Source organism: Scyliorhinus canicula, chromosome 3 (genome assembly GCF_902713615.1).
Source record: "Scyliorhinus canicula chromosome 3, sScyCan1.1, whole genome shotgun sequence".
In the NCBI taxonomy this organism is placed as follows: domain Eukaryota; kingdom Metazoa; phylum Chordata; class Chondrichthyes; order Carcharhiniformes; family Scyliorhinidae; genus Scyliorhinus; species Scyliorhinus canicula.
Window position 1 is genome coordinate 167076067 of NC_052148.1, and position 26235 is coordinate 167102301.

At 42.6% G+C, this 26235-nt stretch overlaps 1 protein-coding gene across 8 annotated transcripts in view; it reads right to left on the bottom strand.

The window, feature by feature from the left end:
• Positions 1–206: 206 nt before the first annotated feature.
• The window catches only part of sec31a (SEC31 homolog A, COPII coat complex component), a 133527-nt gene continuing 107498 nt past the window's right edge, over positions 207–26235 (bottom strand). For 4 of the 8 annotated variants that reach the window (XM_038791674.1, XM_038791676.1, XM_038791677.1 and 1 more), the window contains 7 exons: positions 24223–24516; positions 17165–17203; positions 14940–15001; positions 11605–11871; positions 9449–9568; positions 8279–8350; positions 207–1001 (listed from right to left, as the gene is read on the bottom strand). In XM_038791674.1, coding sequence (XP_038647602.1) covers positions 822–1001; positions 8279–8350; positions 9449–9568; positions 11605–11871; positions 14940–15001; positions 17165–17203; positions 24223–24516 — 1034 coding nt within the window. In that variant the 3' untranslated portion in view covers positions 207–821. The remainder of the gene's footprint in view (positions 1002–8278; positions 8351–9448; positions 9569–11604; positions 11872–14939; positions 15002–17164; positions 17204–24222; positions 24517–26235) is intronic. The other 4 variants (XM_038791680.1, XM_038791675.1, XM_038791679.1 and 1 more) reach the window with 2 other exon arrangements.

Sequence of the window (26235 nt, forward strand, 5' to 3'; positions counted from 1 at the left end):
TTCAGCAAAACACAACGTTTGTTTTTCCCTTTTTTAACCACTCAACAGAAAGATCGAAAAAAGAACACAAAGCAGGATTATTCTGAGCTTTGGCAGGCTCCTAGATCCACTGTTAACACTAAGACACTATCTGTCAAAAGTAATTGCTAATATTCAGCTGTCTGACTGTTATGACCAGCTCAATAGAAAATAAAAGACAACACATGTAAATAAATTAATGTTTATTTAAAAGATGAATTGTAGGTGTGTTTCTGAATCATAAAATTGAACATGGGGAAAGACGAGCTGCTGTTTCAACTTTTTCCGGAGTCTCAGCCATAAATCAAGTGTCTTCTTCCAATCCATATAGCATACTCTTCCAGTCTGTATTGGTTCTAGAAAAAGCCCGACACTTCTTTCTATTAAAGTATACTCTGCCACTAAATAAATCAGTGGCACATAAACCTGTATTTTAGTTTGATCAGTAATGCATGCATCTAGATTATTACAATACTGTACGGATTCCATTTATCCTATGTAGGTCACATAATTTAATGTTTTTTTTTAAAACAGGCAATATAGACAGATTAAAAAGATCAGGGTGCATTGCCACTGGATTCATATATATCTGATTATATATTGGAATGTTTTGCCTCTTTTATATGAAGGCGCTGTGGTTAGACAGCCAAAAAATGCAACATGGAATGAAACATATGTCCATTAATCATGGGTATTCAAATTGTCTTTGCTCAGATTTTGATTTCAATCTCAACCAACATAGGTTTGGCCAACATTTCGTTTTCAAAATATGTTGCTTACTTGTCTCAAATAAGACTTTTACATCAAACACCTAGTTTATTAGCCTGGGTGAGAACCACTTTCAGGACCGGCATAAATGCAGAGATTTCACTGAAGTTACTGGTGCTCACTATGTGCGTGTGGAAGTTTAATCCCTCACTGTAGTTCCGAGTTTCAATGCTCCTTGCTATGTTGTGTAAACCGCCAACTATGGCTGGTGATAGCTGCAAGAAATGAAGGAAAGTGTTAATATCAAGAACAAAATTCCTCGACTCAACATTGATCTTGTCGCTAATACACTAGTAATGAGACTATTTGGTACCATTCATGCTATTTGTTAATAGTCTCGAGAGGGCTTCAAAAGGATTTTTTTTCAGGAGATGTCAGTGAGGAAACTGAGATTTATTATTAAAAAAAATAAATGAAGCTGTGCTTATTGTTAAGCATAATGAACACAGAACTTTACAATACGATTATATTTTAAAATGTCCCCTTTAACTTATGACAAGGCAGAACATTCTGAAGGAGGGGGAAGGGCTATGGGAATAGCGAATCCTTAATAAACGTCTCAGTTTGGAGAAATGCCCATGTGGTCTAGTTGTCATGGGAATAGAAAACTCAAATTAGCACCTTTCCCCGATGTCCCACAGAAAAAAGAGAGTTGTCTTTTGAGATGCTACTACTGTGGAAAAGCAGAGAGAACTGTTTTTAGTTGATGACCAAACAGGATGCTTTAAGAGAGTCATTTCCATTCAAAAGAAAAGGAACAGACAGATGGGCTCTTGAAGATTTAAAGAACACCGATTCATTGAGGGTATACCTTACTAGGGATAATAGTATCGGAGAAAAATTCTAAATGTTCCATGCCAAATGGAAGTTTCGACTTGGCGTGGGGGGTGAGGCTGTTGGTGGTGGCCCTCTACAGGAGAGCTGGGAGTGGCTATGGGACAATGCTGTCTCTGCCAGAAGCGTGGGAGAAGGCAATAAAGGGTTCTGTAAGGCGTACTTTTGTTGTATGTCTTTGTTTATGTGTATGCTCCTTTTCTTTAGTTCAATGCATTAGCTATCTATTAATTAATATTTGATCTAAATTGATTTTGGTTTGTTTTGTACCTTAATAGTTGATAGTCTTAAAAAGTGAAAGCGTGTCCTTCAGTTCTTTCTGTTGGTCGTTGGAAAATTAATCTTTAAAAGGTTATTGGTCTCTACAGGGAGAATGACGTAAGAATGCAACACAACAAAATATGTCACAGTTCTAAACGGAAATAAATGAGTCTCACTCCAAACTAAATATCTGGTCGACTGGCTTTAGAAAGCTCTTCATGCTCAAAGCACAACTCCAAATAAGAGTCAACAACAAAGATAAATGGAGAGCATTTGTGGTGGGGACTGTACACTCTCCTAACTGAAGAAGACAGCACAAGTGCGTAGAGGGAGGGAAGAGGAATGGATGGAAAGGTAAGCTAAGGAAATAGAAAAAATGAGATAAATAAACACACCAGACAAACAAATAGATTTTCACATTCCAACGTGGTAAATAGTGGCAGGGAAAGTACAAATCGCTGTATGAAATAGGTTAGTTGTAATGAGTGCATCGAGATTGACAAGCATAGATTGGGAAGCTATTGTCTGAGGCTGCAAGTTACAATGTTTTAAGATAGAAATGAGGACTTGTAGAGTGGGTTGTGGGAAATTTACTCTGGATAATTCTTTCACGTTATGCAGTAAAAATAAAAAAGGGCCAAAAGACTTTGTTGAGTGAATTGTCTTAGAAAATGTTTTTACAAGATTGGAGTTCCTTTTCCACTATCCCCAGCTCAAACACCAGCCTGATCAGAATCTGCCTTTCAACACCACTATCAAGAGGGTGGTTTGAGTTATAGTGATTACAATTTTTAAAAAGTGTTTCTTAATTAACAGGTGGCAAGGGATGCCTACAAAGTTTGCAAATCAAACTTTCTCCATATCTATATCATTTGTAAGAAGTCTTACAACACCAGGATGAAGTTCAACAGGCTTGTTTTGAATCACTAAGCTTTCGGAGCATTGCTCCTTCCTCAAATGAATCCTCAGGATTCACCTAAGGAAGGAGCTGTGCTCCGAAAGCTAGTGATTCGAAATAAACCTGTTGGACTGTAACCTGGTGTTGTGAGACTCCTTACTGTGCCCACCCCAGTCCAATGCCGGCATCTCCACAGCATATATTATTTGTGGAATAGACTCCCTCCCGTCCACACGCCTCACCATCATATTCAGACTTCATCAAAATGGAAAAGTTAACAAAGCCCCAGCAGCATGGCCACCACCAAATGAGGTGGGGTGGCTGGAGTACAGCAGAGTGGTGGCTTGCAACTTTAATTTTACTGAAGTTGGATTTACTACCAGATAACAACAAGCACAATGCTTAATTTCCTTTAGGTTTCAGGGGCTGGATTCTCTGTTTCAGGGACTATGTCCCGACGCCACTGTGAAAACTGTGATCTTTTACGCCAGAAATGCTAGCGTCAAAAGGCCACAGATTCACAGCCCTGCAGGGGACTAGCAGGGAGCTGTCATGGAGCTCGCTGCTCCAGCTGCCTGTACGGACCCCCACTTGTCCAGGTCATAGACCGCACATGCGCACGGCGGCTGCCTCCAGCAGTCGCACTGTGCTCCATGTCGGACTCAGACCCCGAACCTGGACCGCGGAAATAGTGCCCCCGATCGGCCACTCGCCCGACCCGGACCACCCACACAATAAAGGCCCAGCCCCGTATTAGGTGCCCCCTCCCTGCCCTCTGATCTGCCTGCCCCCGACTATGGCAGCCTGACTAAGCAATGGTCGTAGGTGGTACGCCGCTTTTTGGGGGGGCGTTGAATCGTGGAACCGGCGCCGGTCCCGATTTCATGCGTGAAACTGGATTCTCCGCCCCAGTTCCGAATGCGATTTCGGCGTCAGGGTGCGGAGAATCCAGGCCTTGATTTCTGAAAGGGAGGAACAGTAATTAAAAAGGAAATATAAATAAGGATCGCATCAGGGTCATGGCTGTAAAATTTAAATCACAATCTCACCAGCTAAATGATAGCAGGATCTTATCCACAAAAATGGTTAACTGACTTTCAATTTCACTTCAGTGACTAAAAAATTTGAAATAAGACTCCTGCTTCTTCTACCAATCCAGCGGTAGAATTTGTTAGAATTTACATGTGAGCATTGAATGCGATGGGGACAGAGTTAGGTTTTGACGCTGCCCCTCCTCCCTCCACCATGTTAATGTAGCTTGGTAGCAAGAAAAAGGCGTAGAAATAGATCAACGGCCCATTGTGACTGCTCTGCATTCAATATGTTCATGGCTAATCTTTTGTCTCAACTCCACTTTCCTTGCCAGTCCCCATATCCCTCTATTCGCAGAGAGATCCAAATCTATTGATCTATTGACCTCAGTTTTGAATATTTTCAATGATGGAGCTTCCACAACCCTCTGGGGTAAAGAATTCCAAAGAATCTCGCTCTCTGAGCGAAGCAATTTCTTATCTCAGTTCAAAAGATTAAGCCCCTTGTCCTGAGACTCTTCCCCCACATTGTAAATGTCCCAACCAGGAGAAACAATCTCCGTGTCTACATTGTCAAGGCCCAGGGCGGCACGGTGGCATAGTGGGTAGCACTGCTGCCTCACGGTGCAGAGGTCCCGGGTTCGATCCTGGCCCCGGGTCACTGTCCGTATGGAGTTTGCACATTCCCCCATTTCTGCGTGGGTGCCATCCTACAACCCAAAGATGTGCTTTTTCATTTTTAGTACCAAAGCAATTAATTTTTGCATTTCCTGACATTACACTCAATCTACAACAATAATACCGACACACAACCTATTGATATACCATTGCAGTCTCTTTGCGTCTTCCTCACAGCTTACATTCCTACCTACTTTTGTATTGTCAGTAAACCTGGATATATTACACTTGATCTCTTTGTCTAAGTCATTAATATAGATTGTAAATAGCCGATAGCATCAGCATTTCTCCTTGCGGCACTCCACTAGTTACAGCCTGAAAATATCCCGACTTGCTGCTCTCTCTCCATTAACCAATCCTCCATTCATACTAATATGTCACTGGCAACTCCATAAGCCCTTAATCTTGCATATGAGTACAGGTGAAATGTGAGGAAGAGCTTTCTACATAGCAAGTGGTAATAACTTGGAACTCACTATCTACAAGGTTGTGGTAGCAGAGATCATAGAACAGAATAATACAGTGCAGAAGAGGCTTTTGACCCACTGAGTCTGCTCTGACGCATGAAATACACCTGACCTGCCTAGCTAATCCCATTTGCCAGTACTTGGCCATAGCCTTAAATATTATCATGTACCAAGTTCTCATCCAGGTAATTTTTAAAGGATGCGAGGCAACCCGCCTCCACCACACTTGGTAAAAATCTTCTTTCCTCAAATCCCCCCTGCTCCTCACCTTGAACTTGCGTCACCATGCAACTGACCCTTCAACTAAGGGAAACAGCTGCCCCCATCCACCTTGTCCATGCCCATCATAATACACCTGGATCAGGTTGCACCTCTGCTCCAGCGAAAACAACCCAAGCCTATCCAACCTCTCTTCATAACTTAAATGTTCCATCCCAGGCAACATCCTGGTGAATTGCCTCTGCATCCCTTCCAGTGCAATCATATCCTTCCAATAATGTGAAGACCAGAATTGCACACAGTACTCCAGCTGTTGCCGCACCAAAGTTCTATACAACTCCAACATTGCCTCACTGCTTTTGTAACCTATGATTTGATTGATAAAGATAAAGGCAAGTGTCCCATATGTCTTTCTCACCACCCTATTTTTTTTTCTCTATAAATTTAGAGTACCCACTTTATTTTTTCCAATGAAGGGGCAATTTAGCGTGGCCAATCCACCTAACCTGCACATCTTTTGGTTTGTGGGGGCGAAACCCATGCAAACACGGAGAGAATGTGCAAACTCCACACGGACAGTGACCCAGAGCCGGGATCGAACCTGGGACCTCGGAGCCGCGAGGCAGCAGGGCTAACCCTCTGCGCCACCGTCCTGCCCTCTTTTCGCCACCCTATTAACCTTCCCTTCTGTCTTCAGAGATCTATGGACAAACATGCCACGGTCCCTTTGTACCTCGGAACTTCCCAGTGCTAGGCCATTCATTGAGTACCTCCTTATTATGCTACTCCTTCCAAAGTGTATCACCTCACACTTTTCATGGGTTAAATTCCATCTGCCACTTTCCTGCCCATTTGACTATCCCGTCTATATCTTCATGTAACCCAAGACACTCCACCTCATTGTTAACCACCCAGCCAATCTTTGTGTCATCCGCAAACTTACTGATCTTACCCTACTTTTGAATCCACCGTATCAAGTTACCTTGTATCCCATGGGGATCTTGTCAAAGACTTTGCTGAAATCTGTGTAAGCTACATCAACTGCACTACCTTCATCTACATACCTGGTCACATGCTCAAAAAACTCAATCAAATTTGTTAGACATGGACTCCTTCTGACAAAGTCATGTTGACTATCCCTGATCAAACCTCGCCTCTCCAAGTGGAGATAGATTCTCTCCTGTCAATTAATTTTCCAATTAAGGGGCAATTTATTATGGCCAATCTACCTGACCTGCACATCTTTGGGTTCTGGGGGTGAAACCCACGTAGACACGGGGAGAATGTGCAAACTCCACACGGACAGGTGACCCAGGCCCGGGATCGAAACCTGGTCCTCAGCAGCATAGGCAGCAGTGCTAATCACTGCACCGCTCTTATGTTACTCATCATCCTGACTTGGAAATATATCACTGTTCCTTCACTGTTGCTGAGTCGGAATCCTGGAACTCACTCCCTAACAGCACTGTGGTTACACTTACACCGTGGACTGCAGCGGTTCAAAAAGGCAGCTCACCACCACCTTCTGAAGGGCAACTAGGGATGGGCAATAAATGCTGGCCTAGCTGGCGATGCCCACACCCTAACAAAAGAATGTTTAAAAATCTGAAACCATCAGGGCCAATTGCATTTTGGATATCAGATAATTTTGGTTTTCATGCACTGCATATAAACTTGCATTAAAGTAACCTACACCTAGGTTAGCCATAGTCTAAAGCAGGCTTGTCCAACCTCTTTGGCTCTGGGGCCATATTTGCATATTTTTCTTACTCAAGGGTCAAAGAGAAAATTTCAGAAATAGGGTTGGAAAAACAATAATCTGAATTTAAAATGTAATGCAATGCTGTAGCAATAAATTGTTGATTTTTTAAAAAAGTAAGCAATAAGAATTACCAGAATTTTGGACGGTTAGTATGGGGGTACATGTATGCGTAGGTGTGTGGCGGGTGAGAGCGAGAGAGAAAACTGAGACTGAATAATAAATACAAGGTACCTGTAAATTAGATAAAGAACTAGACTTCCCATGTTAAAGATCAATGAGGTTAAAAAAACTGGGTTTTTTAAAATGTGTTTGGTTTTACAGACAAAGAATACTCAACTATATCTCTATTTGTGCCGCAAGTTCATCTACCTTGTTATGAATGCTTCCTGCATTCAGATAAAGAACCTTTCATTTTATTTTTTGTCACTATTCTCTGCCTAGTCCTGATTTAGATACGTGATTACCCCTTTCTGCCACATACTGCTTGTTTTTACCCAAATTGCTATACTGTTTACTGCCTCAAATTTTCTCTTTAGATTCCTAAATTCCCCTTCACCTGGTCGCCCTCCACCCATCCCCACTCCATTTTAGTGTAAAGCTCCTTTCAAATCTGCTGGTACATGATTGATCAGGAAGATGACATCAGCCTTGTTTAATTGGAGCTTCCAACTGAACAATGCCCTCTTTTCTCAGTACCACTGTCAATGTCCTCCAATTTGAGGCACATGTTTAATCCTCTAATCTCCTTGATCCCAGGCCAATCTGTGTGCAGCTCAGTCGATAGTCTAGAGATTATTTTTGGAGTTTCTGTTCATCAATTAAGAACAATTATCACATTCTTTCCACTGAACCTCATTCTTAGTTCTACCCATGTTGTTGTCTTGTTGTGGATGATAACAATTGGATCCTCCACTTCAAGTTCTTCTCCAACATCAAGGAGCCTTGTCCATTGGCATCACAGAACATAAATCCAGAGGTGGACTGTGCACCATTTTGCGAGCTTCCCTGTGGAAGTGTGGACTTCGAAAGTTATCTCAATGAGGAAAGCAATTAGCAGAGGATGGCTGTGGCCTAAGTAGCTGTATTCATACATGCCACTGTTTGCAGAAGAGGGTGAATATAACAAAAGGTGGGAAGGGGATGGTGGAGAAATACAATTGGCATGGAAATCAGAAAATATATTCTCAACTCATCAGATAACATATTTGTTTCTGCTGAATGAGGGAGAGAAAAACCCAACTCCATTCTGGGGTTATGCAAGATCCGTGCTTCAGGAAATGAGGGGCACAGTATGTAGCAAAATGCAACATAAAAGGCAAGTGGTTCATATTACATTACTCACCACCTGGTCCCGTAGCTTATCATACAGAGATTCCAGTCGCTTGTTTGCATCATCCAGCTTTCTCTTGGTTTGCTGAAAAACAGTGTTTTATGATCAAATTAGCAACTGAATAGCAACAGAAAAAGCATTAACTAAGGATACTATAATATTCTCACAGCCACAATTATACTTTTCCTGCTTACTAATTTCAAGTTTCCATCAGATTTTCTCTCCCAATTTATTCACTCTGAAAGGGGTATAAAGTTGCAGCATCCTTCATGCACCTCCCTTTGAGTTTCCATTGTTAAGTGTTTGAAACTGCTGGCAGTACATTCTACCCTGGGTACCATCATGACAAAGTCCAAGTTTAACATTTGCACAGATGCACTTTGCAATGAAGAGTTTATTACTGGAATCCATCCTTTCCCAGCCAGATACAAGGAAAACAATTGGAGTATAAATATCATATTTAAGTTAAAATCAGCAAACTCAACTTATGGCAGGAATCAAACCCCGAACCATATAAATCAATGTTGCACCATAGAACATATTTGGCTCTTCAGCCATCAGAATGTCATCTTCACGTGCAGTATAATATAAAGACTCATGTACTTTCAAAAAGACTTGCAACCTTGTCACTGGAGCTAATATGCACATTACTAAATAACTCATAAGAGCTTCAGGGCAGCACGGTGGCCTAGTGGTTAGCACAACCGCCTCACGGCGCTGAGGTCCCAGGTTCGATCCCGGCTCTGGGTCACTGTCTGTGTGGAGTTTGCACATTCTCCCCGTGTCTGCGTGGGTTTCGCCCCCACAACCCAAAAATGTGCAGAGTAGGTTGATTGGCCACGCTAAATTGCCCCTTAATTAGAAAAAATAATTGGCTAATCTAAATTTATAAAAAAAAAACTCATAAGAGCTTTGACAAAGGGTCATCTGGACTCAAAACGTTAGCTTTTTTCTCTGCCTACAGATGCTGCCAGACTTACTGAAAGTTTCCAGCATTTTCTCTTTGGTTTCAGATTCCACCATCCACAGTAATTTGCTTTTACTCATAAGAAATGTCTATCAAGTAGTCGCAAAGGGCAATCAGCCTACAAATAGGCGGTATAGTCTTAGCACAAGATCAATGACGCAACCTATTATCTACACATTCAAATGTAAATAAAATGAACTGTGTGTAGCACGTACAGGATCAGTGGCTGCGGTCATGCATCGCTGAATCAATCCTTCAAATATGATCTTCAGAATGGCATGCTCTTCTGGAATGGGTTTCTTGGCAATTTTCTCAGTGGTTACTGGTTGTACTGGCTGAGCAAGTAAAAGAATAGTGTCAGAATAATTACAACGCAAGAAGTCATTTGGCCCATCAAATCCATGCTGGCTCTCAGAACAATCCAGTCAGTCGCATTCGCCCCACTCTATCCTCATATCCCAGTAGTTTTTATCTCAAGTACCTATGCAGTTTTCCTGAAATCATTAATTGTGTCCGCTTCCAACACCCTTGTAGGCATTAGTTCCCGGTCATTACCATATTTTAAAAGTTCTTCCTCATATCCCATATGTATCCCTTGTCCAAAACCATAAATCTATATCCCTTATTCTTTATAACATCAGTTAACAGGAAGACTTTTCCTTCATCTACCTGTCTAAACTCTCAATCATGTACACTTAATAATATAATTATAATAATAAAATAAAATAATAATGATATAATAATAATACACTTCTATCAGATCTCCCCTCAACCTCCTTTGCTCCATGAACAACAAATCCAGCCTTTCCAAACTAGCCTGTCAGCTAAATTTCCTCATTTCTGGAACCATTCTGGTGAATTTCCTCTCCAGAACCCTCGCATCATTCTTGACATTTGATGACCAAAACAGGGCACAATACTTTAGTTGTGGCCTAACCAATGCTTTATAAAAGATTCAGCTTTAACTCCCTGCATTTCTACTCAATACCTCTATTTTATGATGCCCCAGATCCCACATGTTTTGCCAACTATTCTCTCACTATACCTAGTCAGTTGCGAAAATGTACATAAACCCTCGTGTCCCTCTGCCCACTATTTAGAACGATACTATTAAGTATATATTGCCTTTCCCTTCTACTAAAATGCTCATTGGGTATATGCAGCACCAACCCCAGTTTTACCAACATACATCTCAAAACTTGCATTTACAGTGGTAGCATTGATAATCAAGTTTGGCTGCAGCAACCAAGTTCGACTGCTGCAGCTGAGACAGGTTATTATTCAGTTCTCTACATAGACAACTGTGTAGGAGAAAGCACTGTTTAAAAAAAACATCTGCCAAAGCCAGCAGCTTGTACTGAGAAGTTGCTGCATAACTGGAAGAAGGAAATAAGTTGAAAAGCAACTTAATGTCTATAAAATGCTAATTGGGCAGGGTTCTGCTGATGTAGGGGTTGTGTAAATGATGAATAAAAGTTTAAAAAGATATTTTCTTTGACTTTTAACAAACTTTGTCAATATTTGTATACTAACCTCACATTAAACAAGGGCAGCAGGACAAAGGATTATTCTGCTGTTCCAACATCAATATTTTGTTCCAGACTTGTGCCCCCTCTACTGTCTCCATTAATGCAACCAAATTCTTTGGACATCTGGACTGGTGTATTTCTATTTTATGTTTGGCTGGCCCATTCTTTAGTTTCTTTATTTGAAACATTCAGCCACCTTAGTTATAAAGAAATGCTAATTTTGAATGGAATAGAAGATGGCAGTATTTTGGAAGTAGGAAGCAAAGCATGAAAGAATTTCAAACAAAAGTTTTTATCTCTTGCTAAATGCAGGCAAGCAGACTTACTGAGTGCTTTCAGCATTCTGCGTTCTTGTTTCAGATTCCTGCGCCTGCAGTATTTTTCATGAAAGTTTAGTTGTTCGAAATAAACTAAAAGCAAATGCTGTAATGGAGTCTTTCCAACTGCATAAGAATTAATTTTTTTAAATCTTCTATTCTCCCATCCTGGATCAAATTTGTGATAATGGGTTAATCAGATTTCATCTGAGCCAGGTTTTCATAGGAGGTTAGGACATAGGAACAAGTGTAGGCCATTCGGCCCTTCAAGCCTGCTCCGCCATTCAATAAGATCATGGCTGACTTGGCTGTGGTCACAAGTCCACTTCCCTGTCTGCCCCTGATAACCCACGTCTCCCTTGATGATCAAAAACCTATCCACCTCAGCCTTGGATAAAAAAGTGAATGACCCAGCCTCCACTGCTTTCTGGGGAAGAGAACAATGACCCTCCAGAGAGAAAAATCTCACCTCAGCTTTTCCTTGTATGTGATACATAGGTTTAAAATCCTAAGAAAATTTTGTACCTGCATAATATCACCAGTAGGTGCACCAGGAGCTTCCTCCGTGCTATGTTTTGGCATCATTGTTTGTAGTGTGGGCTGCATCCCAGGCTGCAATATTCCCTGATAGGGACTTTGACCTCCTGGTTGAGTTGGAAGTTGCTGAGGAGTCTGGAACGAACTCTGCAGAGAAGGGGGAGGTTGCTGATGCTGCGTTGGAGCCGGAGGGTCTGCGACTGGGTTCATTATGGGAGCTGTGATGGGTGCAGGAGGAGTAAAGTTGCCTGGTACCTACACAATATAGTAAATTAAAATAGTTATTAAACAAAAAATAATCATCTTGGATTGCTTAATAAGTCGAAAAACAGCTAAGGTTCCGTAGTAACTATTGGAAATTCAAAACTTTGTGGCTTTTAGACATGATAATTTAACAGTGCAGCAAAAAAGAAATTCTGCATTTTCTAATGGAATCTAAAAATGATATTTATCTATAAATAATCAACATTCAAGTGATAAATTAATAAAGACGTATAAAATTAAAATAATAAGTATTGGAAATATACAGCCAGTCCATCACCATTTGCACATGGAGAACATTTATCATCAGCTCTGATACGAGGATAGAAGTGCCTACTTGTGCCTTCTCCTGTAATGATATTGAATTTGCTGTTTCAGGGACTCCATGTCCTGAGTGCAGTCTTATTTTCAGTGCTCACTTCCAGTAGATCCAGGTTACTTTGGGACGGGGGCTGAATTGGCTCGCAGTGGGACTTCATGGGAGAGAACTGGCCAGCAGCTCTAAGTGCTCAGCAGTGGCTGCTGCCAGGCCTGCAAGCCAACCCAAAAAATCCCAATGCATCCTGGAGTAAGGCAAGTGTGAGGTGTCCAGCGAGGAGGGTTTGGTCATTTTGGGAAGGGATATGGGAAGATTCGGTTGAAAGAAAAGGGGTGGTGTGGGCAGGTTCCATCTTGGGGGGCTGCCCCCGATGAGCAAAGAGTGCTCCTCGAAGATAGCACCCCCATTCCTTTTCACTCTTTAAAAATTATTAGGACTGCCCTCACCAACTGTACGTGCAGCACGGTAGCATAGTGGATAGCACTGTGGCTTCACAGCGCCAGGGTCCCAGGTTTGATTCCTGGCTTGGGTCACTGTCTGTGCAGAGTCTGCATGTTCTCTCCGTGTGTGTGTGGATTTCCTCCGGGTGCTCCGGTTTCCTCCCACAGTCCAAAGATGTGCAGGTTAGGTGGATTGGCTTTGCTAAATTGCCCATTAGTGTCCAAAAAAGGCAAGGTAAGGTGGGGTTACGGTGATAGGGCGGAAGTGTGGGGATAAGATGGAAGTGTGGGGATAGGGTGGAGGTGTGGGGATAGATAGGGTGCTCTTTCCAAGGGCTGATGCAGACTCGATGGGCCGAATGGCCTCCTTCTGCACTGTAAATTCTGCGACATGAGAGTCTAATTGAACTGTTAAACAAGCTCAATTGACTCTTAATTATTTATTTACAAATGATGAGTGGGCTGCCAATTTCAGCACCCGCCCACTGACCATGTTAAGAGAGGGAAGCTCAGGGGTGGGTGGGATGATGGTGGGCTCTATCTTACGTACTTCCCCACCAAAAACCCACCCGGTTCGGGCATGTAAAATCGAGCCACTTAGAGTAGAAAAACAGAACTACTGAAGTGTGGTTCATTCTCTGGATTACTTGCAGTCTTCGAGCCAAAGGCAGCTTATGGTTGTACCTCCTGGAGTGGCAGGTGATGCACAAAGATTCCAAACGCTAGTGTTGGGTGGGTGCTCACGTTGCACCATTGAAAACACAGGCATGTGTCCCCGTTATTGAGAGGACCTTTCACCAGGATTTGGTAAGGGCGGCACGGTGGTGCAGTGGTTAGCACTCCTGTCTGCAGCATTGAGGACCTGGGTTCGATTTTGGCCCTGGGTCACTGTCTGTGTGCAGTTTGCACATTCTCCCCGTGTCTGCCTGGGTCTCACCCCCACAACCCAAAGATATGCAGGGTAGGTGGATTGGCTATGGTAAATTGCCCCTTAATTGGAAAAAAAATAATTGGGTACTTTAAATTAAAAAGGATTTGGTACACGCTTGTGGTCAGATCAAAACTATTCTGCTGTCTATTTCCAGCATTCAGTTTTTTTCCTTTATCTTTAAATAAATTCCCATAACCCCATCTTTAACTATGAAGAAACTTACGACATTGTACAGTTTTTACAATTGCATTTGATATAAATTCCGATGTTCCCATTTTAATGGAATTTATCAAGATGCAACGTCAGTCTCCCTCAAGCAAGGACAATATGACATTTCCTCTGATGGTGTTTGAACACTCACAAGTTTACATAGTGCCAATATAAAAATGGATTAAAACATAAAAAGAACAACAGAATGCACAATGTTATGGAGATTGAATTGTCCTGGTCCAATCAACTCTTGCTGTCTAACTCTACTCAATTTTATGACTAATCTTATTCTTAATCTTCGCACCATGTATCATGGCAGAATTTTTAAAAAATTCATTCAGCATTAATTGGCCTCGAGAAAGTGGAGTTATTGAACCTTATTGAACCCCTGAAATCCATCTGTTGTAGATACAGCCACAGTGCTGGGATTTTGATCCAGTAACAGTGAAGGAATGGTAACATAATTCCAAGTCAGGGTAGTGTGTGGTTTGGAGGGGTGTTGCAGGTGGTGATGTTCCCACACAACTGCTGCCCTTGTCCTTTTAGATGATAGAGGTTGCAGGTTTGGAAGGTGCCGTCTAAGGAACCTTGGTAGGTTCTTGCAGTGCACCTTGAAGATGCTAAACACTCCTGCCACTGTTTGTTGATGGTGGAGGGAGTGAACGTTGATGGGGGTGGATAAGGTGCCAATCCAGTGGGCTGCTTGGTTGTGGATGGCGCTGAGCTGGAGGGTTGCTGGAGCTGCACTCATCCAGGCAAGTGGAGGGTATTCCACCACACTCCTGACTTGTGCCTTGTAGATGGTGGAAAGGCTTTGGAGAGTCATGAGGGGAGTTACTCAGGACGGAATTCCCAACCTCTGACCTGCTCTTGCAGCCATAGTATTTATATGGCACGTCCAGTTCAGTTTCAGGTCAATAGCAATCCCTAGGATTTTGATAGTGGAGGATTCAGCAATGGTAATACCATTGAATGTCGATTGGATTCTCTCTTGTTGGGAGATGGCCACTGCCTGGCACTAAGTGGTGTGAATGTTATTTGTCACTTACCAGCCCAAGCCTGAATATTGTCCAATCATGTTGCACATGGACACGGACTGCTTCAGTATCTGAATAATGGTTTGGAATAACTAGTTTTGAAAAAATTAACATTTTAAAATTACCATGATCTTTTTCTTTGGCATCCTACTGAGAGCTGGAGGGTCATTCCAACCATTTTGAGGTCCTGTGAAAAATAGGAATAATAATTATTTAATCAGTAACACTGAAGAGACTGAGCTGTTCACTGGTGGATCTTCAGCTGACTCTTCCTCAAGCACAGTGACAGTCAGGCTTCAAGCAATTTTTCACTATTCCACAAAAGGCCGGAAACAATTTTTCCATCAACAGCTTAAATATTCAGATTAAAGAAACAAAACTAGATGCAAAGTAATGATGTCCATGAATCAGCACATGTTGACACGAGTCTCACAGTTCTATCTTTAACAGCAGCTGTTAGCTTATAGTGTGAATATATTTGCTATTTAATAGCATTGCAAATATGCAAACCTAGTCAGGCACTGTAACTGCTAAATACGTTGAAGAATTTGATTTTTGCTACAATTCTTTAGCCTGACTTCTGATAAAGATCTGAGCAATTTACCACATATGTAATCAGAATTCCTACATGATGCAACGATAATCTGCATTCCTTGTTAAGGTAGATTTTCTCACACTGGTAAGATAACAGTTGCTCACCTCTGAATTTTGTTTTCAGAGAGTAGATTCCAGCACAGAAAGAGTCTGGCCATTCCTCAGCATCAAATGTATAATCTTAAAACACCCACTGTTCTTTTTACATCCCCACTGTGTAAAAGATTAACACTCACTTTAGTCTCCTGAGGTTCAACTATGATTTAAGGATCTCAAAGCTGTGGAACTCCTCTCAGTCTTCCCCATCTCTTTCAAACTCTGAAAATTCAAGCCTGCCCTCACCTACTGGTTCTCATTACTCCTGTTTCCTTCATTAATTTTGGTATTTTCAGCTACAGGTCTTGGCCGTGTGCATGACAGAAAATGCAAATGTCACTTCTAGATGTGCACATTGTCCAACCTTACACTCTGACAGGAGCTTTCCTGCCCTAAAATTTGCCCGGCAAGGATATAAGATTTTAATGAAATGAGGAAACTACAGTAAATATTAAAAGCTACGGAATTGAACTGGCTATGGAAATATATCAAAGTAACTGCAGTTCATTATGTATATGTTAACGTGATCAACGATAATGACACAGCATAACAATTTCGTGGGCACATAATTTTACCTTACCAAACATTTCTGCCTATAAACACAGCAATGAACTCACTAGAAATTGCTCACAAAGATATAAAACTATTACCACAGCTCCAGGTCACGTACCTGTGTTAATACAAAGGACAAGAGTCGAGATCCAGAGGGTGGTTATTGAACCTCTCTGGATCAAAACGTTTTATTCTGGTGTGAAAGATTTCTTCCCAAAGGAGGAAAGCTGTTATTTCACAAAACGTTATTTGGTGAAAATAGCTCCCTTAATATTTTTTAGTAAGAAATTATTCTGGTTACACAAAACAGAGATCAAAATCAGACAGTTAACAAGTACCACAGGATTCCTTTACTTGGGTTTAATTCTGTCTCAGGTTATCCAGGAAGCACACCCTCACAATCATCAATGGAACTTCTGCAATTATTTACTTGAGTATTTCATCTTGTCCCCATTTTAAAATTTTCTCAAGTGTATTCATATTTCATAGTGCTCCCATCAACCCAGATTAGATCAAATTCTTCCAATACTTCAAAAATCCCACGGCCAATAAGCATCAATCCGAGAGAAGGAATAATCTTGTATTTATTTTAATGCAGGTGCAGCTGTTTGCAGAAAGCTTGCGCTAATCAACACAGAATTAATTAAAATTTAATTTAGAGGGAGGCGGAGAAGAGATGATGACTTGGAATCAAGTACCAGGATTTTGATATCTGGTAAATGGTTTATTTTTGAAAAGCTGTGGAATTATGTGCATTTTTGTTTGTTCATTAGTGATTCTGTTAATAACTATCAATCACAGTCAGAAGCTAGCATAACAGAGAGGGAGTGAGCAACATTTGTAGGCTGAATTGGCCCTCGGTACCTTTTCAATAATTAAAAAAACACATACTTGAAAACATTCCATACGTGCAGCGTAGTCTTTGGTAGACTTCTATAAACTTCAAAGCAAACCCGCTGAACGGTTATCATAGCATTAGTTATTATAAATAATCTGCTTCATTGATTGAATTAAACTTCAGCATCATAAGGATTCCATTAGAATTTTTAAAAAAATGATTCCCAAATCAACTGAGATTTCCAGAGTAATATTTCACACTCTAGTTCACCTTCTAAGCAAGTAGTTTCTTCCAGAGAATATGTGTCTCCTGTAGACAGAAGCAAAGTAAATTCAGAAAAAAGGTGCATGACTTGTTTTGTAATTTGGTATATGCTAATATTTAGGGGTAAACAGATAGGAGGATGACTCAGTAGCTTGCATTAAAGTAACCAAATCCTCAGAGATGAAAAGAACATGTCCTTTTTCAGCATTTCTTCTCAGGTTGTTTTTCTTATAAAAACTAGTAGGAGACTCCAATTAGTATTTTAATACATTTCTGTGTCAAAATTCGATATCCCTTACATTAGCAATCCTCTTGTCACATGAAGTACATTCTCATCCTCCTTAAGAGCGCACTGTATATGGCTTCTGATAACTTGCATGTTGGCGCTGTATACATTCTAAATTCAGGCTGCAAGGTGACTGTGGCAGTGTTTACACTGAAAAAGCAGTCCGAGCCTGGTCAATTGGAGCTCCAGCCACACCTTTCCAGTTTTGACATAGGCCCAGTGAGATTATTTCTGAAGTCGGGATACAGCTAAAATTTTAAGAACCTGAATCTCAAACCTAAACAGAGCGCATGAAAATCTTAAGCTCCTCAAAATAAAAGCTGCTTATGGTAAGTAAATACCTCTTTTTATTAATCCAGTGGCAGAGAATAATGTAATAGAACTGCAGGACACAAACACATTTTTCAACCTGGTGTTCACGTCATGTGAAAAGAAAATGCTATACATTTCTTGAGGGGCAGTAGTTGTAAAGCAAACTTGTCCAATCTTCCCGCTCCCGGGCCACATTTTTCTCACTCAAGGATCGATGAGTAAATTTTAGAAAGATAAAGTTTGGCAAATCAATGAATTGAAATTTCAGAAAAAGTTGAGCTTTCACGGAAGGAAAGAACTGCAGAACAAATGTAAAGCAATGTTGTAGCAATAAATTGTGGAGTTATAAACACTAAGCCTTAAAAATTACCAGGAGGTTGGAGGGTTGGTGTAAGTGGGTATGAGTGTGTGCCTGTGTATGTGTTGGTGTGTAGCAGTGACAGGGAGTGAGAAAACCGAGACTTGGCATAAGGCAGATACACACTCACCCCCATCAATCACCTCCATGTCCCCCCCACCCCCTATTCCCACACATACTCCCAACTCGGTCACTGTCTCCTCTCCAGTCCCACCAAAATGACAAAATATCAAACTCACTGAGCCCAATGCACATGCCACGTGGGTTCCTGCCCCTGCCGTGGCCCAGTCACGTGGACCTCATTCCCACCGTGGACCAGCCAGGCACCCATCCCTACTTACCTTGACTTCTCTTACCCACCGGCCTTCAGCACACTGTTCGCTGCTCCAACAAATCAGACTGTCTCTGCTTAATTCGCTTCAGAATCTTGCATCGAAAGTTAACTGGTTAACAAAAATTATGAACACTGGCTCAGGTTCCCACATAGAGATGTGTTGTGGGCCACATCCAGCCCCTGTGCTGTACCTTGGACAGCCTGTTCTAAAGTCTTGAACATCTAAAAATTGGTGAGAAAGGTGGTCATTCTCTCATTAGAGCACTGATTTTCTCCACACAGTCCAAGCTAAGACAGTGAGCGAACTATATGCAGAGTTCCAGAGTGTGACTGTCTTCCTCCATATCAGTGAACCATTAGCTACCTTAAAATGTGATCCGTTCTAAGGATACCAACTTGGTGCAGTGCAAATTGGCTTTAATTCACTGGCCTATGTCACGTTAATGACTTCTGGGATCTGTCCCTTGGGTGAATTGAATGTACCAAATTACTAGTGGGATGGCTTAGACTAACGTAACCTTTCTCTATTTGCTGCTCCCCATTGATTGACCATGTTCTCGCACAGGTTTTTTCAAAGTGTCACAACCCGTGGGTGGTAGAAGGGTCACGATGTTCTGCATCTATTAGCCGTTAACGCAGAGTTTCAGAATGGCAGCATACAGAAGCTGGTAGGGAAAATTCAGCCTAAAATATCAATCCAGTCCTCTAGAGGGAGCAATTATTTGATAGAAGAGGGGAGAAGAGAAAAGTTCTAGGATTTTTAAAAAAACCATTTGCAGCTACTCCCACTATCTTGTGACATCAGAGCAATCTTGCCAATGAAACTGTGATATTAATATGAGGGCATTTAAAAATGTCACTCTTGTAAACATTGCGGACCCCCTCCCCCACCCACCACGACCACCAGCCCCTTTCCGGCAGCGGCTCCGCTTCGACAATCATGTGCCACAAAACGTTTGGTAGATTCCTCGACCTCTCCTGGCCAAAGCTGCGGCACAAGAGTTTGCCTATATGGTCCATCTGTACCTTCCATCTCCCTGGACATAGACCCCTTGTCCTCTGCCCCGATGCAGTACAGTTGTTCAGTGGACAATGTCAAGGGGGCCATATTCCCCCTCTGGGAGACCATCCTGCAGCTCCAAGGTCCCGTCATGCAACAGAAGGAGACCATCAAAGAGCGCAATGCCAAGCTCAGCAGATGTGAGAGTCAGAGTATCAGAGCACTTGGTGAGTGAACACAAACCTGGAGAGATTCCGTGTGTATGTGCATTTAATGTCTCCATGCAGACTAACAGCTTGAAAATCTTCTGCAGATCTTCTTGCAGTGTGCTTCTGTTGATGGGCGAGAAGCATGTGTGTCAGCAACACCATGCAGGCATGTTTAGTGGAGGGAATCGACAACCATTGCAGCAAGCGTTACATTATTGAAGAGAACAGTCTCCACAGTGACTGCAATGGCGTGTCTTCCGGTTAGACAGACATGAGCACATTATCATGCCATAATTGAATATCTGAGAAAATAATAACTATTTGAGAAAACATTTTTCAATGTCCATTTTGTCCCATTAATTTAAAAAAATTTAAAGTACCCATTTTGTTCCAACTAAGGGGCAATTTAGCGTGGCCAATCCACCTACTCTGCACATCTTTGGGCTGCGGGGGTGAGACCCCTGCAGATACGGGGAGAATGTGCAAACAGCACACGGACAGTGACCCGGGTCCGGGATCAAACCTGAGTCGTGAGGCAGCAGTGCTAACCCACTGCGCCACAGAGCTGCTCTTTTGTCTGATTAATGACAACCAAAACAGTTAGTTTGTCAGTTGTCTGTGGATCAGTTTTAGTGTTGTCAGCATTCATCAATATTGGTGAACTTGTTTCTAATCGGGTACTTTGAACAAACGTCCACCAAGTAATTGTCGTGCACAAGCCAATTACAAATCAAAGTTTTGATATCACCATCTTCAGATTTACGGCTATTTTATTAACCAGAACCACATATGGCTCTGTCACACTGATATCTGTTCTTTGTTCTCCTCTCCTCCACTTCTTTGTTTCGAGGCAGTATTACTCGATGAATGCAGGTTCACAATTGTTAGCAGCGTTCCAATATCTCTCATAAGTAACTATCCTTCATATGCGACACCGGATAATGAACCCTTATAGTTGGAGGACATATATGACCTGTCCTTCAATGTGGACATATATTCATAGTACCAAGGACTACTGGATAGTGATTAAGAACACAAAAATTATATGATTTACTTTCCCTCCCTTACCTGTGGCAACAAAACCTTTGTATCAAACACTGCCTTGCCAAAAGTTGGCCGGCGTAGGTCCCGAAGGACGGCCAGTTGGCAAGTGGGCTCCAAGAAAAAAAACTTTAAACACAACAGCGCGACTTACCAGCTGCATTCTACCGGAATCGGGACCTGATGTGGCTGGGAAATTCCGCGAGAGGCTTCTTCCGGGATTCCCATCAGTCGTTACGCCTGGCGAGATCTAATGAGATCGCGCAAGGCACCGTGATTTGGATCCCACCCACAGTGGGCAGGATCCAGACTTGCATAGTTATGTGAGCTTACCTACTCACGTGACTATGCCTACACCAGAAGTAACCAGCCCCAGAGATCTATCGGCCTTACCGAGGAGACTCCGGCAGAGCGCTGTTTAGCTTTGGTCTTCAAAAATGGGGACCGGTTTTTCAGGTGATCGGAAGACCTGGGTAATTGGCCTCTGGGCAGGCTGGCATCCTGGCACCGATGCCACCTGGGCACCATGGCACAGCCAGGGGCACTGCCAGGGCATCAGGTTGACAGTGCCAAGGTAGCAATTTGCCTGTGCTGGGGATCGAGCCTGGAGGTGCCCTGCCCTCATGGAGTGGGTGGGGCGTCGGATGGGGTTAGAGAGATTGGGGCACTATTCCAATCTTTTCCTGGTGAGCGGTGACTAAGTGCGGCCTAGGCGGGGCATTTCCGCCGAGGCCCCCCAAAAAACCTCCCATGCTAAACCCCCCCCCCCCCCCCCCCGTTTATTCGCGCCCACTGTTCTAACAAAGAGGACAGCCCATGGTCATCACCACAAGCATCAACATCACTGATCAGCTCGCTATTAGAGTGGAATAAAGCAGGAAGGTGCTTTCTTGCATTTAGATCAAAAATAATTTGTACTACTTTTCAGACCCACCACCCAGCAAGTCAACCATTCTGCAACAATTGCTCTGGGACATGATGGAAGATGTCAATTAATGCAATCCACATTTATCTTCATTATTGTCACAAGTAGGCTTACATTAACACAGCAATGAAGTTGCTGTCAAAAGCCCCTAATTGCCACACTCTGGCGCCTGTTCGGGTACGCAGAGGGAGAATTCAGAATGTACAATTCACCTAACAAACACCTCTTTCAGGAATTGTGGCAGGAAACGGGAACACCTGGAGGAAACTCACGCAGACACAGAGGACGTGCAGACTCTGCAAAGACAGTGACCAAAGCTGGAAATCGAACCTCGGACCCTGATGTTGTGAAGCAACAATGCTAACCATTGTGTTGCAATGCCACCCTTAGCCCAAATTGATTTAAATTGCCCTCCCAGATCATTGGACAGTCAGGAACTTAATATGTGTATCCATTGAACCTATCTACTCAGCGCAGTTCATTCATTGAAGGGATGCCCATGTTGCTGGCAAGTCCAATATTTGTTGCACATTTCTAGTTGCCCATGTGAAAATGGTGAATTGTCATTTTGAGCCTCTGTGGTGGTGTAGGTACATCAACCCTGTTCGATAAAGAGCTCCAAGACTGACATAGCAACAATGAAGGAACAGCCATATATTTTTGAGTCAGTTTGGTCTGAGACTTGGAGAGGACCTTGCAGGTTCCGATGTTCCCATACACCTCCTGCCCTTGTTCTTCTAGGTGGTAAAAGTCAGAGGTTTGAAAGGAGCTGTCAAAGAAATTTTGTCAATTTGCTGCAGTGCGTTTTGTGAATAGTACTATGGCTGCCAATGTGCTCTGGTTGTGCGAAATAATCTACATATTTGAATGAACACACACACATAGCTTTAATATGAGCTTTGGAATTTCCATGATCAGCAATATTTCTTCCAACATTTCTCCTGTTAGAGAAATTTCTAATGTTTCACCACGTGTTCCTGGCTGACTATCTAGCCTAGTGGCTTGTTCTTTTTGGATGGTTGCCAGCCTACCTTCATCGGCTCTGGGTTGGAGGTCGAGAATCACCCCACTACTCCCCTCAATGGCTGTTGGCCAGTGCCGCCTCCTCCTCACCTCGCTGGAGGCTTTGCAGTCTTGCACCCCAATGTTAGGTCGGCAACCTCACTTTTGCCTCAGGCTGCCCGCCAAACCAAATGCCAGAAACCGGGCTGCTGCTCTGCAACTTTACTCAATGAAAGTTCAAAAACTCAACACCGATTCAGAAGATCTATGTCTGAACTGCTCTAAGTCTGCACCACCTCTCAACGTCTGGCAAACTGTTTTCCTGCTCTAAAGGGGAGTCCACCAATCAGAGCCCGATGTTGTTTTGTATTGTCTGCTGATAGGAGTCTATCAGCAGATTTAAAGCAACCAAGGCTCTGATTGGTGTTCCCGCCACAACAGTCACACCCCCCCCCAGTTGGCTGGAGCCCCACACTGCAGCGCTGTGTTTCATTTTGCACCCAAGAGGACAGAGAGACCTAGGTTTGACAAAGCAGCTGAAAGATCACCTGTCCTGCAGTGTAACTCTCCCTCAGTGCAACACTGGAGTGTCTACCCAGATTCAAGTTTCAAGAGTGGGGCTCAACCTCTTGACGCAGAGAGCTACCACTAAGCCAAAGTGATCTGATTGGTTTAAAATAATTAAACAACAACTCTAGGGTAATTTACAACAAGGCACCTTGAGATTTGAGCAAAAGCTGTTGAAGGAAAATCCAGGAAAGCATTTTCCCACAAAGGGTTGTGGAAGTGCAGAATGCATTGGCTAGAAGGCCATAGATGGCACTTCATTTGTGGCGTTTACAATGGAGGTGGGCAAGTACTTGGGAAGGGAAGGTCTTAAAGAATGTGGAGAAAAATGCAGAATCAAGATTATAAAGTTAGAAATTAGTGGGACAGACCCGATGAGTATTGGTATCTTGTTCCAATTTGGTTAAAGTTTGATGAAGAAATTTATGCTTTCATTATTGAGATGATATACTTGTGCTCAGATGGATAGGGATCAGTTGATGGTTATAGCTTAAAATCCCTTCCTTGGGACAGTGAGGAAAACCAGAAGAACTGAAGTCTATATTAGTTAACTGAAAACAAGACGCAGAAGAGACATGCAACGTTTTGAGTGTTTACATTCTACAATCATGTGGCCCGCTATCATGCACACTGCATGTGATCTTAGTTTAAAGACAGGTCATGTTTCCCTATGAAAGGTTTTGACTAAGAAAAGCATGCATCATTTTTGTCATGTATACATCATGCAAGGATGCATTTTAACATAATGCATTTATGTTTGTGAACAAACATATTAGGTCAGCCAAACATTTTTCATGGAAGGTTTAGCCTTTTAAAACATTGTTAAATCAAGAAGGTCAATGCGTAGAAAGATGCTTATGGAAGACATGCTTTCTTACCCTGCACATCAACTTAGATGAGGCAGAAATCTAAATTGCCGTCAGTTGTACAATGTTAAATTCAAAATGCATTCCAAACAAGAAAATAATAACATGCCAACAGCAACCTGTTTTTTGGGAGGCAGGCAATTCGTTACTTGCAGGTGATGTACCTGTTGATCCAGTTGATGGTGGATAGCCTACAGAAGACGTTGGAGCTCCAGGTCCGCCATGCTGGTAGGATGCTCCAGAGTGAGGAAGAAAAGCAGAAGCAGAGCCAGATGATGTAGTAGATGTTTGTAGCTGTCCTGGATACGGAGCAGCCACGGAAGGAGGCAAAGAGTGAGAGGGAACAGAAGGCAAATATACAGATGGGTAGGAAGATGGGGGTGGAGGTGCAGTAGGTTGATGAGGTTGATAATAAGTTGGTCCCCCTGCTCCATGGGGGAACTGTTGTGGTTGGTAAGCTACGGAATAGAATTAAAATGTTAGTAAACATGAAAGAATGATTAAATAAACATTTATTATGGGTTAATAATAACTTAGCAAAATATTGGATAAAATCAAGCAGAACATAAAAGTGCAATAGGTTCCTACACCATACATTTGCTGCTATAGTAAGCAAGTCAAAGTTCTGTAATTCTTCTCAGGTTCGATGCTATGCCAAAATAATGTGGAGATGCCAGTGTTGGACTGGGGTGAGCACAGTAAGAAGTCTTACAACACCAGGTTCAAGTCCAACATGTTTGTTTCAAACACTAGCTTTCGGAGCACTGCTCCTTCCTCAGGTGAATCACCTGATTCAGGCTCCTTCACCTGAGGAAGGAGCAGTGCTCCGAAAGCTAGTGTTTGAAACAAACATGTTGGACTTTAACCTGGTGTTGTAAGACTTCTTACTGTGTCAAAATAAATTAGTGGTGGTGGGGTGGGGGGTGTTTGCGTGGTATCATAGCTCCACATACTACTACAATTCATCAGGGTTGTAAATCCCCAACATCCTACTTTCAGACCAATCTCAGATTCTTATTTGGTTAAAGTACAGAACAGCAAAGAAAAGGTCATTTGGCCCAACAGGTTTGGGTTTTTACTTCATGCAAGCCTCCTTCCATCTACTTTACCGCACCTTACTAACATATCCTTCTGTTAATTCTTCCCTCTTGGAATTTAACTAGCTTCCCCCAAAAGTGGCAAAATCTTCTCTATGTCTATCCTAACAAACCCCCCTTCATAATTTTAAAAGATCGCGAACATTAGTGTATTGCAAAGTATTCAGTAATACAAATTGACATTATATGGTGACTAAAGTATCCTTTTTACTGTGAGATCAGTATTATGTATCTGTCATTTAAATAAAAAATTAAGAGCTGAATTCTCCCATGTCCCTGCCAGCAGAGTGGGAGAATTTGGCAGAAGGTACAGAAATCTGTCTCACGCTGGTGTAAATTTACAGTGGGATCTTGCGCTGGTATCACATTTTCACACTGTTAATGGGATGCACATGAAGGCCGACTCTCCCCCTCTGCCCCCAGATTCTCTGCAATGCCGGTGGGAAAACACACCAACGTGAAACACATTGTATAACACAGATGTCGGGACTCTTTTTGCCAAACCTGGGGATGCCTCTAGAGTTTGGGATGGAGGGCCCCCCACAACCCTTGAACATCACAGCAATAGAATGGGAGTGCATCTGCAAGTGAAGCTTCCAGATTCGGTGCCCTGGAGGGGGTTCATCTTGTAGCCTCAGAATGTTTCTGCCGATTCATCTTCATTCTCAGGAGGTCCACCTTCTTTCTGCAATGGTGGGTCAGTGATTTGGCATCTTTTCAATATGGCTCCCAGACACAATGGCAGACTACATGCCAAAGTCTGTCCCACTCCTGAATACTGTGAAACATTCAGGTGCATAATGAGGTCGGGGCCAGAAGATTTGGCGTGTTTTCACGCCTGCTGCTGCAGCAAGAAACACCACGTTCCCACTCTCGCCACAGCACCTAGTCTCAAAATGGGGGAATTCTGTTCTAAATCTTTTTCCTTGCGCTGGAAGCAGAGTCGTTGGAGGTGGAAGACAGAAATAAGGACCCGAGGTCCAAGGTTGATGACCTTGAGAACAGGTGACAATGGCAGAACCTCAGGATCATGGGGCTGCCTGAAGGTGTGGAGGATCCGAGGCCGACTGAGTATTTTGT